This window comes from Pristiophorus japonicus, chromosome 15, assembly GCF_044704955.1.
Source record: "Pristiophorus japonicus isolate sPriJap1 chromosome 15, sPriJap1.hap1, whole genome shotgun sequence".
NCBI classification, from domain to species: domain Eukaryota; kingdom Metazoa; phylum Chordata; class Chondrichthyes; family Pristiophoridae; genus Pristiophorus; species Pristiophorus japonicus.
In genome coordinates this window covers 153,382,114-153,398,660 of record NC_091991.1, presented here as the reverse complement: position 1 = coordinate 153,398,660, position 16,547 = coordinate 153,382,114, and the positions used below count along the sequence as shown (strand labels likewise).

General features: G+C 41.7%; 1 protein-coding gene across 2 annotated transcripts in view; it reads left to right on the top strand.

Moving 5' to 3' along the window:
- Positions 1-8,528: 8,528 nt before the first annotated feature.
- LOC139281142 (Na(+)/H(+) exchange regulatory cofactor NHE-RF2) overlaps positions 8,529-16,547 on the top strand; it is a 139,892-nt gene continuing 131,873 nt past the window's right edge. Inside the window, exons 1-3 of one of the 2 annotated variants that reach the window (XM_070901128.1) lie at positions 8,529-8,563; positions 8,737-9,208; positions 11,326-11,553. In XM_070901128.1, the coding sequence (XP_070757229.1) occupies positions 8,999-9,208; positions 11,326-11,553 (438 nt within the window). In that variant the 5' untranslated portion in view covers positions 8,529-8,563; positions 8,737-8,998. The other variant, XM_070901127.1, reaches the window with a different exon arrangement.

Below are 16,547 nucleotides of genomic sequence, written 5' to 3'. Positions count from 1 at the left end.
GTCGGTAAGTCAGTGGCATGCTGCTCTCCTGCTCTCGGTGTCTTTCACAATGCTGCTGCTATCCTTCAATCCAGTGGAGGCTTGGTACAAACAGGCTGCCAAAACTCGGTATTATACAGTAGGGCGCGCCTCCGGGATACTTCTCGGCGTCCACCGATCGCCCTACACAAGGCGTTCTCTAGCTTCAGGACTTCCAAGGGTCACTCTGCCAGAGCTTGCTGTGCCATCTCTCGTTGGGCACCAATCCGAGAACGTCGGGTCTTATGCCCAAGATCCACCCACCGTTGGGTCCGCAGATCTAGTAAGGACCAGCCAATCACTGACTGGGGATCTGTCTGGAAGCACTCTCCCCAATGGGAGGGATCTGTCTGGGATCAAGTTTGTTGAAAGCAGAGAATTGGGAATGGAAGATGAGTCACCGCACCAAGGATTGGGAAGCATGGTAAGGGATAGTGATGTATCTGTCAGTGTCACTATTACTTCCTTTGATTTATATTTGGTCGGGGAGGGTGGAGTTCACACCAGGGATTTTCTGTAGATTGCTCAATTGCAACTAATTATTGGAACAAGGCATGCATTGAAAGATTCATAGAATCTTACAGCACAGAAGGGGACCATTCTGCCATCGTGCCTGTGCTTGGTCTTTGAAAGAGCTGTCCAATTAGTCCCACTCCCCTGCTCTTTCCCCATAACCCTGCAAATGTTTCCTCTTCAATTATTTATCCAATTCCCTTTTGAAAGTCAGTGTTGAATCTGCTTCCACCGTCCTTTCAGGCAGAGCTTTCCAGATCACAACAACTCTCTGCGTTAAAAAAATCTCCTCATCTCCCCCCTGGTTTTGTCTAAAGATTTTAATGAAGAAATTGTTTATGAAACTAAAAAAAATCAAAATATAATGGCAATTTGTGTATCTGTAATATTTACAAACGACTGACTACCTTGAGGTTGATTATATAGGTGTCGAGATGGTATCTGGTAAAAAGTATGAACATGCATGAGTTTATTTTGTTGTGGAAATGCAGCATGATTGAGTGTTGCCTCTTTACTCTTCTCTCTAGTCACTTCGGGTGAGGGATGTTTTGCCTGATCTGCAGTCCTGCAAAGCCTTGCCATCAAACACCATCATCTTCATTTGCGAGGCTCGAGTTTACGTATCTCTCGAAAGGAGGGTCTGGACGAATGGCAACGCTTAACTGACTGGACCATAACAAATTTCTGTTTTCTAAGGATAACTTTTACATAAGATTTCTGGTGACTGTGCAAGTTTCTGTTACATAGCCATGACTGCATTGAACCGAAGATAGGAACATCGGAAGAAGAGTAGGCCATTCCATCGCTCGAGCCTGTTGGGTCATGGTTGATCTGTATCTTAACTCCATCTACCCACCTTAGTTCCGTAACCTTTAATACCCTTGCCTAACAAAATCTATCAATTATCAATCAAAGATGGACCATTAGTTGAGTTAAGATAACTCTATAAACTGTTTTCTATTTCTGTGCACTGATAGGCATGTGTGTATTTATTAAACTGCTAAAGCTTGCAATATATGAATGTTAGTCTTAGTACATTTAATTGGTAGCAAGATTTTAAATTCATGAAAACTTATTTAAAAATGCCACTGCATATAATGTAAGGGACAGCATCTTTTACATATATGTCAATTTTAATTTAAGTTAAACTGACTTAGTATGTCACACTCGTGATATTGCAAATTAATTATTTAAATAGACAAAAATACAGTTACAAGTAAAACAATTAGATTTTAAATTTAGAGCAAGTTTGATGAGTGAGCCAAAGACCAGACTATAACAGGTGTGAATAAAAAAAGAAAAACTGCAAATGCTAGAAATCTGAAATAAAACAGAAATGCTGAAAATATGCAGCAGTTGTAAGGGGAAAAGATAGACCAGTGATTACAGTGTAGATCCTTCTTCAGAACTGGTATACCAGAACAGTTTTGACCAAGGGTCTATATATTCATTGACATTGACCTGCCTTTTCTCTTTTCAGATGCTATATTCTGTGTATCACCAGCATTTTCTCTGGCATGTGTGTGTGTTTGTTTAGGGGAGGAAATCGCCCCAACAATGGACCCACCTGTCAAAATAAAACTGAGAATAAAGGTGACACGATGCTTCAATGTCACATGAACTTCAATATGGCTTTCCTGCCTTTAACTCCCTTATGTATAATTCATAATTTATGTGTTACTAATTGAATGAGTTTATCTGCTTACTGGGAAGCAGTTGCTGCTGGATCTCCTCTGAGGTAGTCTTACTGGGAGCATCAGGTAGATGAATGCTGTGTGAGCATCACAGGGTTTCTGGGTTAAAGGTTCAGTGTGCAGTTTTGACAAGAAGACTTTAAAAAGATCAAATGACAGTACAGGTGGCATAGATATATCAACATTATGTTTATTCAAGAGATTTTTGTGAAATCTCATGTGAATATGTTGTTGTGGTTTAAATAAAATAATTACAATTTCAGGTCTTCCGTGGTATTCACATTACACTATTTCGAAGAAGAGCAAGAGAGTTATCCCCCGTGTCCAGGCCAATATTTACCCCTCAACCAATGTTAATAAAACAGATTATCTGGTCCTTTATCTCATTGCTGTTTGTGGGAGCTTGCTGCGCTCAAATTGGCTGCTGTGTTTCCCTACATTACAACAGTGACCACACTTCAAATGTACTTCATTGGCTGTAAAGTGCTTTAGGATGTCCTGAGGTAGTGAAAGATGCTGTAGAAATGCAATTTTATTTCTTATACTGGATACCAGAAATGAGCAAACTTAAAAGTTGTGTTTTATTCCCGTTTTAACTTGAAAACTGTGTTATTTGTTCATACCTTATGGTATATTAACTAACATTTTGTGATTGATTCTCAATACAAAAAACATTATTTATGCATAGTTTATTATGATTTTTTTTTAATCCTCAAAAGGGGATAGTGGATCACAGTCCTCTATTAAAAGCTGTTGACAATTTCCTGGAATATTTTATGCTATCCTTACCGATTATGAATCAGGTGTTGGAATATTAACTGGACATTTCTGCTGGCTCTGCACATTTGCTTTATAATCCATATATGGCAGGTGTTAAATAGCCATTTTAAAATTTGGCCTACTTGATGCGATGTATTTTCCAACTTGATCATTAAACAAAATTAATACTGTACTGCAGTTCTTCTGGTTACAATAATAAAGTTCAAATTTCACACCAGTTATTCATTTAATAACCATGTCTTCTGTTGGAATTTATGCAAACCCATGATTTGAAACAGCAGGCCATGGGTCCACACCATTATTAATCTTGTGGAAGTGATACCTCCCTGTAAAAATGTAAATAAAATAAAAGTAGAGACATCATTACTTGCAACAACCTCCCTGTTAGAGGTTATTTTTATTTTTTTACGTTAAATCTTTACCAGTTAATATATATAGTCAAGTCGCATATTTTGAACCTACCAGTCTAATTTACAGTAATAGCAATGCTTTGGCTATACAAAGTAACAATATACAGTACCAAAAATATGTACAAGTCCACACCCATTTTAGCTGAGGTCAGAAAAAATGAGTTTATTATAGCACAGCCATGATATCCTTCCCCATGCCCTTTTAAGAATTCAGAATAATGTTAGGGAGTGCAACATTGCTATACAGAGAGTGGGCAAGTGCACTAATCCAACATAAGGATCTTGGAATTTTTTGACCCTCAAGAATCCTGTTAGCAAATAGGATTCAGAGTTATGAGATATTCATCAAGGTAATCTTTTGGGAAATTGGATGGATAGAGTTGATGGACCAATACTCCTGACTGAAGATTGTCACTGTGCTACGATAAATGATGATGGAAGAGCAATTACCTTTAATGAGGTTGATTGCAAAGATACATAGGCATGAATTGGATCCAGATTGCACCGTACTTAGTTGGGTCCAATTTCATAGCTATAAGAAGAATGGCAAAGCACACATGTTGCACTGCACTCGTGCAGGCTCATTAGCAACAACCTTGACAAGAAGATTACTTGGGCCAGTGGAATTAGGAGCCCAGTCACAGATTATGTGCTTTCCAAACACACTGGAGATACAGTCAAGAGAAAAATCTACATAACAGATTTATCCCACGGGGTACTTTTTCTCTAATATCTGTCTTCTAGAGAAAAACTAAATCGGTGAAGTTTGTAAGACATACTGTATACTTGGTGTATTATTTTCAGCTGACCTAACATACTCTACTGCATAAGACAATGGTGTAGGGAGAGTCTAAATGCCACCATGATTACTTCTGAATCGAGCAGTGGCCTGGGGACCTGCACGGACCTTCTTCAAGTTTCTGGAAGGGTAGATCTGGGCCTGGGGTTGATGCAAGCCTGCCAACCCTATACTAACCAGGCAGGAAGTTGTGTGGGGGTGGAGTTTTACCAGCCTCTCACCTCATGTTCCTGGTGCAACATTGGCTGGGCACCCATGACACAATGGTCTGCTTCTGGACTCCTGCTGACCGGAAGGTCTGCAGAGGGGAGTGGGGAGAACGTGGGAGCACATGGGAGCAGGCCAAGAACAGGAAGTGCCTTGCTTTAGTATTTTTAATTACCGGCGCCTCCCCCCAAGTAATCGGGACCTTCTAGCTCCCGTCACAAGACCCCAATCTTGGAGACCAGCCACGCAGCTTCAAGCCTAAGAGCCCTGCAGCTGCACTTATGCTCCTTATCGCTTCTCCCAACACCAGGGGATGGCCTATGGTAAGGGACTGAAACGGGGACTACTGTGTCTCCTGGGCCTGGACTGGAATAGCACGCTTTAATTTCTCTAAGTCATAGTCAACATCTTCATTGAGGCGGACGAAAGCATGGACCTTACACTAAACATCCGTAAGACAAAGGTCCTCCACCAACCTGACCCCGCCACACAGCACTGCCCCCCGGTCATCAAGATCCATGTCGTGCCCCTGGGCAACATGGACCACTTTCCATACCTTGGGAGCCTATTACCAGCAAGGGAAGACATTGATGACGTGGTTTAACACCGCCTCCAGTGCGCCAGCGCAGCCTTCAGCCGCCTGAGGAAGAGAGTGTTTGAGGATCAGGCCCTCAAATCTGGCTCCAAGCTCATGGTCTACAGGGCTGCAGTTATACCCGCCCTCCTGTATCGCTCAGAGACAGGGACAATATACAGCAGACACCTCAAATCGCTGGAGAAATAACATTAACGATGTCTCCACAAGATTCTGCAAATCCTCTGGGAGGACAGATGCACCAATGTTAGTGTTCTCGATCAGGCCAACATCCCCAGCATCGAAGCACTGACCACACTCGACCAGCTCCATTGGGCGAGCCGCATTGTTCACATGCCTGACACAAGACTCCCAAAGCAAGCGCTCCACTTGGAACTCCTACACAGCAAGCGAGCCCCAGGTGGGCAAAGGAAATGTTTCAAGGACACCCTCAAAGCCTCCTTGATAAAATACAACATCCCCACCGACACTTGAGAGTCCCTGGCCAAAGACCACCCAAAGTGGAGGAATAGCATGCGGGAGGGCGCTGAGCACCTCGTGTTTTGTCGTCGAGAGCATGCAGAAAGCAAGCGCAGGCAGCAGAAGGTGTGTGCGGCAAACCAGACTCCCCACCCACCCTTTCCTTCAATGACCGTCTGTCCCACCTGTGACAGAGACTGTAATTCTCGTATTGGACTGTTCAGTCATCCAAGAACTCACTTTTAGAGCAAGTCTTCCTCGATTTTGAGGGACTGCCTATGATGATTATGTGGCTCAGTGTCAAATGTTCTGTCTTTTTAGTACTCATGTGAAGGACCTTGGGACATTTTACTACGTTAAAGGCACTATATAATTACAAGCTGCTGTTGTTGTGGTGAGGGTGGATGGAACAGAAAAATCTATTCTAACATATTCCTCTCGTTATGCTCATTCAGCAAGGATGATGATATCAATGACTTTAAGAGTTTGCAGGTTCCCTCTTTTAAAGGGGCACCAACATTTAACTGTAAATTAAACCAAATGTAAAGGGAGCTTAGCAAATTAAATTAAAATTTGGGTCTGGGTGTTGACCAAGCACTCCAGTTCCTGCGGTGCCCACCGGTCGCGGAAGGCTTCAAGCGTACTGACGGGCACCACATGCTCCTTCTCCAGGGACGCCTGGCGGTGGATAAAACCATGGAGGAGAAACGGGCAACCAGAGCACCCAGCCCCATAGGCCACATCCAACCTCTAACTGTTCCAACTGCTGCCTAACCAATGAGTTGTATGGGTTTAGCATTACTTCTTTGCTTTTGTATTCCAAGCCCCTATTTTTTAAACTAGGAGCACATGTGCATTTCTTAGAACTTTATCAGCTTGCCGTCCCATTTGTAAAAGGTTTGTATATCATAGAATCATAGACATTTACAGCACAGAAGGAGACCATTTGGCCCATCGTGTACGTGCTGACTGATAAAGAGCTATCCAGCCTAATCCCACTTTCTAGCTCTTGGTCCGTAGCCTTGTAGCTTATGGCACTTCAAGTGCACATCTAAGTACTTTTTAAATAGGGTGAGGGTTTCTGTCTCAACCAACCTTTCAGGCAGTGAGTTCCAGACCCCCACCACCCTCTGGGTGAAAAGAATTCTCCTCAAAATCCTTCTAAACCTTCTACCAATTACTTTAAATCTATACCCCTGGTTATTGACCCCTCTGTTAAGGGAAATAGGTCCTTCCTATTCACTCTACCTAGGCCCCTAATAATTTAATACACCTCAATTAGGCTTCCCCCCACAGGCTCCTCTGTTCCAAAGAAAACAACCTCAGCCTATCCAATCTTTCCTCATAGCTAAAATTCTCCAGTCCAGGCAACATCCTCGTAAATCTCCTCTATACCCTCTCTAGTGCAATCACATCTTTCCTGTAATGTGGTGACCAGAACTGCACACAGTACTCTAGCTGTGGCCTAACTAGTGTTTTAACATAGAAGCATAGAAAATAGGTGCAGGAGTAGGCCATTCGGCCCTTCGAGCCTGCACCATCATTCAATAAGATTATGGCTGATCATTCCCTCAGTACCCCTTTCCTGCTTTCTCTCCATACCCCTTGATCCCTTTAGCCGTAAGGGCCATATCTAACTCCCTCTTGAATATATCCAATGAACTGGCATCAACAACTCTCTGTGGTAGGGAATTCCACAGGTTAGCAACTCTCTGAGTGAAGAAGTTTCTCCTCATCTCAGTCCTAAATGGCTTACCGCTTATCCTTAGACTGTGTCCCTTGGTTCTGGATTTCCCCAACATTGGGAACATTCTTCCTGTATCTAACCTGTCCAGTCCCATCAGAATTTTGTATGTTTCTATGAGATCCCCTCTCATCCTTCTAAACTCCAGTGAATACAGGCCCAGTCGATCCAATCTCTCCTCATATGTCAGTCCAGCCATCCCGAGAATCAGCCTGGTGAACCTTCGCTGCACTCCCTCAATAGCAAGAACGTCCTTTCTCAGATTAGGAGACCAAAACTGAACACAATATTCCAGGTGAGGCCTCACCAAGGCCCTGTACAACTGCAGTAAGACCTCCCTGCTCCTATACTCAAATCCTCTAGCTATGAAGGCCAACATACCATTTGCCTTCTTCACCACCTGCTGTACCTGCATGCCAACTTTCAATGACTGATGTACCATGACACCCAGGTCTCGTTGCACCTCCCCTTTTCCTAATCTGCCACCATTCAGAGTTCAAGCATAACCTGTCTGCTCCTATATTCTATGCCTCATCTAATAAAGGCAAGTATCCCATATGCCTTCTTAACCATATTATCTAACTGTCCTGCTACCTTCAAGGATCTGTGGGCATGCACTCCAAGGTCCCTCTGTTCCTCTACATTTCTCAGTGTCCTACCATTTATTGTGTATTCCCTTGCCTTGTTAACCCTCCCCAATGCATTACTTCACACTTCTCCAGATGTAATTCTATTTGACACTGTTCTGCCCACCTGACCAGTCCATTGATATTTTCTTGCAGTCTACAGCTTTTTTCATTATCAACCACACGGCCAATTTTTGTATCATCTGCAAACTTCTCAATCATACTCCCTACATTCAAGTCCAAATCATTGAAATATACCACAAAAAGCAAGGAACCCCTATAAGTCTCTTCACCTTTTAAAGTTAATCCTAAAGATCTCCTTACTCTGGGATTTTTTATCTAACTGCATAGGCCTATATGGAAGGCTGTTTTTTAGAGTTGTTTAAAAAGTTGGTGGGTCAGTCTTACTAGTTTTCTATGCTGGTGTGCATGGAACAAGGCTCTGCTGTCCCAGTTTAACAGCGACGGGGATACAAATTTACCAGAATATTTGGGGGGGGTTCCAACTGAAACTGGGAAATATTTTATGTTCATCAATTTGGATGGGCTGCCGTGGGAATTAATTTGAGACCTTGGTACAAACCCTGACGTTCCCTCCGGCTTTCGATAGGTGGCAGTCAGTCAAAGCACGGGATAGAGTTACAAAACTTGAACTTAAAAAAAAGCAGCAACCAGTTGTCATTGTTTATATCGTGTGCCATCACTGCACTCCGTACTTGTGAGTTGGTCTCATTTAGACCCTGGAAAAGATTGACTTACTTATTACCTTGCAGATTTTTGTTGTGTTTGATAATGTAGGGTTTCTTTTTTGTTTATAAAAAGGAAAATACAGACAGAAAACTAAAGCTGTTTTATGTGGTTGGAACTGGTTTTTTTTTTGTTTCGGTACAGGCGGGTTGCGAGCTGGAAGTTTCCGAGGAGATTTAAGGGAGGTGTGCTGGAGCAGAGGCTGCTTTCCTTTGGCGGTGGCGATGGAAATGTAACGCCAGCTGGGAGTTGTCACTGCACTCGAGCGGACCGGCGCAGGGGGCGGGCGTAGGACTGGCGCAGAACAACAACAACAAAAGTTTAATTCAACCATAAGAGAGCGAGAGAAACCTCAGCTGAGCCTGAAATTTGGAAGAGGGGTTCAAATATAAAGAAAAGCGAAAGCATGGCCAAGGACCACCTAAAGCCTCGCTTGTGCCATATGATAAAAGGGGAGAGCGGCTACGGCTTCCACTTGCACGGGGAGAAAGGCAAAACCGGCCAATACATCCGTAAAGTGGAGCTCGGCTCGCCGGCGGAGGCTTCGGGTCTGTGCGCCGGAGACCGGGTGGTGGAAGTTAACGGCGACAATGTGGAGAAGGAGACGCACCACCAGGTAATTCTTCTCCCCGGATAAAACCTCATTCCACTTAAACTGCAAAGTTTGTTTTATTTCATCAGCAAAATGCAGCCAGCCCCGGTCTTGAAACGAGTAATCGATACATCCTGTTTGTGTGTGTGTGTGTGTGAGAGAGACCCAATACAGTCTAATGGAAATCTAATGTTGTATCAGGACACCAGAAACTAAAGCCAGAGCTGATATGTCTTCTCCACGATGATCATGCTTTTGAAGCAGGCTTGTGGTCAGAAAGTGTAGCCACAATTTGTCAATGTAAGGTGCTGTACATGAAACTAGTTTCCAAGTGGAATGAGGGTCTCGAGAAATTAAAGGGACAGGATTTTCTTCAAAGTATTAACCAGCCTCCATTGGTTGATAAGAAAGAAAGATTTACATTTATATAGCGTCTTTCACCACCACCGGGTGTCTCAAAGCGCTTTACAGCCAATTAAGTACTTTTGGAGTGTAGTCACTGTTGTAATGTGGAAAACGCACAGCCAATTTGCGCACAACAACTCTCACACATAGCAATTTTATAATGACCAAATAAACTCGTTATGTTGATTGAGGGATAAATATTGGCCAGGACACTGGGGATAACTCCCCTGCTCTTCCTCAAAATAGTGCCCTGGGATGTTTTACGTCCATCTGAGAGAACAGACCGGGCCTCGGTTTAACATCTCATCCAAAACATAGCACCTCCGACAGTACAGCGCTCCCTCAGTACTACACTGGAGTGTCCGCCTAGATTTATGTCCCTGGAGTGGGATTTGAGCCCACAACCTTCTGACTTAAGGCGAGTGTGCCACCCACTGAGCCACAGCTGCCACTCCCAATTACATTGAGGATGCTTTTAATACTGTGTGTATTGCAAATGTGGGAGGAGGGAGGAAATGCTTTTTGAATGCGTGTCGCCCATAGTTCCCTGTACGTTTACATGGCATTTGAATATTTAAACTAACGCAAAACAATTATGGCTTGGTGGGTCAATGTTGAGAAAATGTTTCCTATGAGGTGACAGATTCCCAGGTGTGATTTGCAAAGCAGTAATTTGCTCAAGGCTTCTGTTGGTTTCCTGCTGTCCTATCTAAAGCTTGAGTGATTTATCAATTCAATCTGAACTCTGAAATGTGGCATAACCTCGCATCCATTATATGTGTCACCCAATCCAATGAAAATGGTTCGAGAAAGACATTTTAAAAATATAGACAGTAGCAAAAATGAACTCTAGTTGCACCACGTGGCTCTGAATGATGCAAATTCTTTTTCATACTGGGATATGTATCAATATGGAAGACAGCACAATAAAATGCAAGAGCAAACTGGAGAGTTTTATTAAGCCTAGTTTATTTTATAGGATACCGTCCAGTTGCATTAACTTCAGCCCAGCCAAAAGGGATTTTAACTTGCCTAGATTCATTGTAGATCTGGTTGAGTGAAGAGATGGGGGGGAATTAGGAGTGCCTTGTATTTCATTATTTTTTAAAAATGTGTTGTCACGTAATGCTATAATAGTCTGTCTCTTGTGAAGGGAGTCTTTGGGAGGTTTGGTGAATAGGGAGCTTGTGTGTGAGAGATGCTTGGTCACATGATTCTCATTTACAAGGAGCCTCTCGACATCAGACAATTCCATGTTGTTTAAAAGTTTAACCAATAGAAAAGTAGCATACCATGAACACTAGGAAGTAATCTACATTCTGCTTTGTTTAAAGAGACCCCACCAGGGCAACTTGGTTTAATTACAGAAAATTGTTATGATTTGTCTTTCAATTTTTGAATATGTTTGTACAAAACAGTGAATGTTGGTGATATCATTGGGAGGTACTGGTTGGTAGGAATTATTGAGTCCTCTGTATCAGAGCAAATATCGATTTTATACCATTAACCTAGTTTTGGTTCAGCTTCAACTGCTTGTGCTAATTGAACTTTCTTGCAGTTTTCAGGGTTGGTAAGTTTTCTGTGCCAATTCTGTCATAATAGTCAAATCTTCATGAGAAATGCAGAAAACAAAACTATGTCGATGATAATTGTAATTCTTGGAAAGGTTCTGCTATTGAGCCCTTGTTGTAAACAACATGCATTTGTTGAGTGGTTGTGGCCCTCTTCTTCACTAGGTTGTGCAGCGGATCAAGGCACTGGAGAATGAGACCAGACTACTGGTGGTGGATAAGGAGACGGACGAATACCTGCATAATCAGCACCTCACTGGTAAAGAGGACTATGGTCAGAGCCTCCCACCGGATAAAACCAAGGAAAATGGGGAGGTGTGGAAACAACAAGTCGTTCTGAGCAGTGGGGAGCCGACTAGATTATCCAACAGGTCCATTGATAGCAACAAAAAGGTAGGAAACTCAAAGAAAGAGCAAGGTGAGATATTTGGAGGGTAAAATTGGGTAATTGGGTAAAATTTGTGAAAAATTAACTTACATTTCTTCAATGCTTCTTCTCTTTAATGACTCTGAATCTCCAGTTGCCTTGGGAAAATATTTGGAACTTTTCAGTATTGAATGTACCTATTGCTACTAGCTTATCCATATTATTTATCTTGTTATATAAAACTGAGGATTAACAAGACAAAAAGCAGTACTGTACTGCATTGATGCATTGACAACTTTCAAATGAGCAATGTGAGAACTTTGCAATGTGCAGTGTGTGTAATGATACAATAACTGCGAACAGTACAGCAAATGGACGGGGGAATAAGCCCCAATATTAATGGTATTTTCAAATTCAGAGTAAGAAGAGGTGAGCAGAAATTTGTGAATCTGTTCAGGGCATGAGAGGCAGTTGGATCTGGCAATGTATATGGGGGAAGAGAGAAAAAAACACCAACTCTGTGTAATTAAACCTTCTTGTTGTAAACAAAAATGTTCAATGTGATCAGTCCAACAGCATATTTCCTTAGTGATCGAACGTAAGCTTTCCTCTCTGGTTGGTATCTGCCTGACTGGCGAGTGTTAAGACTGGTCTTGAGTTATAGCTGTTCAGTATCAGTGTAAGAAATTGACATATATTTTGTGCAATAGGCAGATGCTGGAGAATGTTTTGTAGGAAAAGCCTAGAGAGAAATCCCAGCCAACTTTATGTGTTGCATGGAGAGGTAACATTATTACTCCCGACCAGTGCCTTTGTAAATGTATATTGTGTGTGCATCTATTGTACAAGTATACCATATGCAATATGATGCAATGCAGGCTTGAACCTACAGGATGAACTTCATACGTTTGAAGCAGGGGATGAGATGTGCAATTTTTAGGCTGAATAAAAGAGAAGGGAAAACTGGTGAGTGATTTACGCCAGGTTAATTTACCAGCTTTTCAGAGGTCTGGGAGCAGTCTTTCTCTCTGGCCTTTAGATGAGGGAATCATGTATAATATACAAGAAGCTTAATGGAGGGCAAGAGGAAGGAACAATAAAGTCAGAGTCAAATACAAATCCTTCAAATGAGTATTATTGTCATTTACGAGGAAACGCATCATACGTCATATTTCCATTGTAAATGTTGGTTCTACATGTGCTTTATTAATTTTCATTTTTTTAAATTACATATCCTAGCATAGAGTACATTACATCTGTTCTCAATCTCTCTAGTACACATACAACCATAGGATTTAAAAATTCCCATTGTTCTTTTCAAATCCCTTCATGGCCTCACCCCTCCCTATGTCTGTTAACCCCCTCCAGCTCAGCAACCCTCTGAGATTGCTGCACTCCTCCAATTCTGGCCTCTTGTGCATCTCTGATTGTAATCGCTCCACCGTTGATGGTCATGCTTTCATCTGTCTAGGTTATAAGCTCTGGAATTCCCTCCTTACAGCTCAACATTTCTCTCCTTTTTAAGATGCTCCTTTAAACCTACCTCTTTGTCCTACTATCTCTTGCGTGGCTCGGTGCTGAATTTTGTTTGATAATCGTTCTTGTGAAGTCCATTGGGACATTTTATTAAAGGCGCAATATAAATGCAAGTTATTGTTGATGGATACAAAGTGTGCATCATTAAAGATTACTTCTTATAATCAGTCTTTTCATAAACATGTGCTAAACACCAGCGTTGTGAATCTTGCTGGTTGTGCCTGTTGCAAATCACTTCATGACGCTGTATGTCTGGGACGGTGCCATATAATGCTACATTACAGAACATTTTTTGTGCATGTTGAGTTTTAGTTGGAATGGGGCCAGAAGATATTATGCTTTCCAAGTTTCCAGGAGCATGTTTTGATTCTATTGTGTTCCATTAGCTGATTGCTGTTAAAGAATGTCGTCCGATGATCCCAAAGCTTCTGAAATTTTTTTAAACTAGAGCAGTTTTTGATTATGTTCTGTAATACCAAAGTTCCCCAAAGCATCTTTACTGTATTTACATAGTGAGTCTTTCTGTAAGCATTTGTAGACTTGTGTAATTTGCAAAGGCTTTTGACTTCAGTTTGTATTATTTTGTTGCTGCCTGCATTACTTGTTCTATAGCTTAGTTGTATTAATTTCCATAATCTTTCTACTTGTGTCCTTTCTGCTGAGTTTCATTATTCTTAGTTTTTAACCACCTAGGATTTTCTCCATATATTGAACATATTTCATTACTTTATGGCTGTTGGATAAATAGTGATCTTTTTGAACATAACATGGAGCTGTCCATAAACAGCAGTCAGTTCTGAATTTTGAATACAGTGTGACATTACCAGGTATGTCACACACGTGGCTCAGTGGGTAGCACTCTTGCTTCTTGAGTCAGAAAGTTGTGGGTTCAAACCCCACTGCAGAGACATGAGCACAAAATCTAGGTTGACACTTCAGTGCAGTACTGAAGGAGTGCTGCCCTGTCGGAGGTACTGCCTTTCAGATGAGATATTAAACCAAGGCCCTGTCTGCTCGCTCAATCGACGTAAAAGTTCCCATGGCACTATTTTGAAGAAGAGTAGGGGAATTCTCCCCAGTGGCCTGGCCAATATTTTTCCCTCCAACAACAACTAAAAACGAAATTATCTGGTCAGTATCACGGTGCTGTTTGTGGGAGCTTGCTGTGTGCAAGTTTGCTGCCACATTTCCTATATTACAACAGTGACTACACTTCAAAAAGTACTTGTTAAGCGCTTTAGAACATCTTGAGGTTGTGAAATGCAGGTCATATATCTTCCTTCTTATCAACACTCGTTGAACTATATTCACTCTTGTTGCTGTAGTGGCTCCAAGGAGATTGATGTAATATTTGTGCAGACAACTGCGGCCATCTGTTATTTTCTAGTTGTCAGTGTAGCTGGTGAAAGTATGCCTAAATATCTGCCAGAATAGGAGTCGGTTCTAACAGGGTAGGCAGGACAGTGAAGTTTTATGGTGCCAGGAATAGTGGAAAGACAGTAAGAGACATTAATACTGTATACCATGGGATATGATGGAGACAGTAACAGTATAAAGAAAATAGTGAGTTAAATACCAGAAAAAACAAAACCAAGGTGATGTGAAAAAGCACAAAACTGTATAGTCAGGGGCCAAAATTTCTTTGGGGAGAAAACAGCAGAGAAACCAGGGCAAAAAGAAAAAAAATAGTTTGTGTAATTTTTGTTTTCCTGTTTTTGCCAACTTTCTTCCTTTTCTTGAAGGTGTTGTCCTATTGCTGGGGTAGATATCCATGGGTACCAATTGACCACATGTCTAGTATTCATGCGTGAGCCGTGATGTTGTTACTGCGCATGGGGGCCACCACACCAAGCTCAGGATGTTTAACGGTGTGTGCACCAAGGTTGCTGGGTCCTCCACAGTCAACAACTTGAGATGGCCATCATTGACTGGACTAGCCATATCAACAATATAAGAACATAGCCGAAGCTGGGCATCTCCTGACCCCTCAAAGCTTCTCCATCTACAAGGCTCGAGTCTGGAGTGTAATGGAATACTCATCACTTGCCTGGAATCTCAACACCCCATCCAGGATGAACTGGACCACTTCATTCCTGCCTCTGACCTCCGTATCCATCCCCTCCACCACAGGCGCTCTGAAGCTGCAGTATCTATCATCTGAATTGCGACAACTTGCCAAGCTTACTTTGACAGCACCTCCCAGACGACGACTTCTATTTAGTAGGAAATGAGCAGCATCATCTCCAAGTTATATATGATTTCTTTATCATCACTGGGTTCAACTCCTGGAATTCCCTACTTGACAACATTGTATGAGGTCCATCACCATAAGGACTGCGCCAGTTCGAGAAGAAGGAACACCACCTCTGCCTTGGGACAACTGGCGATGGGCAACAAATGCACAGCCATGCCCATATCCTGTGCACAAATCTATAATAATTATGCATCTTTTTGGAGTTAAGCTTATGGTATTGTAAATTATTTTTAGTGTTAGATTTCTGATTAGATCTTTGTAGAGAATTGAATTATGGAAAAGAGCCATTCTTTGTAACAGAGATAAGATTGTTTAGTGTGACCTCTGATGAAAAATTGATCATTATGCACTAGTTCTGTTTGTTTATGCATCAAAACATACTTTTTGGTACAGTTTTTCTGAAAATTGTTGATTTGCCAAATGTCCAGAATGTGGTTGCAGAATTTACTGGTGCATTCAAAATGTGCTCTTGTGTTGTCCAGCATTGTTGTATTGTTGTATGACTATAGGGCATGATTGCTCACAGTCTTTTGAAGCATAGTAAAACATTGCTGATCGTGAAGGAGGTTGATAACCTTTCATGATTTGCATGAAAAAAATACAGACTTGTATTTATATATCGCCTTTCATGACCTCGATGTCTGAAAGTGCTTTTCAGCCAATGGAAGTACTTTTGAAGTGTAGTCACTGTTGTAATGTAGAGAAACGTGGCATCCAATTTTCACACAGCAAGCTCCCACAAACAGCAATGTGATGATAACCAGATAATTTTTTTTAGTGATGTTGGTTGAGGGATAAATATTGGCCAGGACATCGATGAGCACTCCACTACTCGAAATATTGCCATGGGATCGTTAATGTCCACCTGAGAGGGCAGATGGGGCCTTGGTTTATATTGTCTCATCTGAAAGATGGCACCTCCGTCAGTACAGTATTGGAATGTCAGCCTAGATTTTTGTGCTCCAGTCTCTGAAGTTGGACTTGAACCCACAACCTAATTTTTTTTTTTTTTAAAGTCCATGGAGAAAATTAGTAGTTTGAGACCTGTTGTATCATCGTATAGTTGTCTATTTAAATTATTTTCAAAATTAATTAAAGATATCACACAGCATTTGTTCTTTGTTAACTATTGAAGGAAGGAAGTAATTTGTGGAATTGAATCCACATTGTAGACATTGTCTGGCTACCAAGTAATGTAACTCTAAGTGACTACATTGTACAGCTGTATTT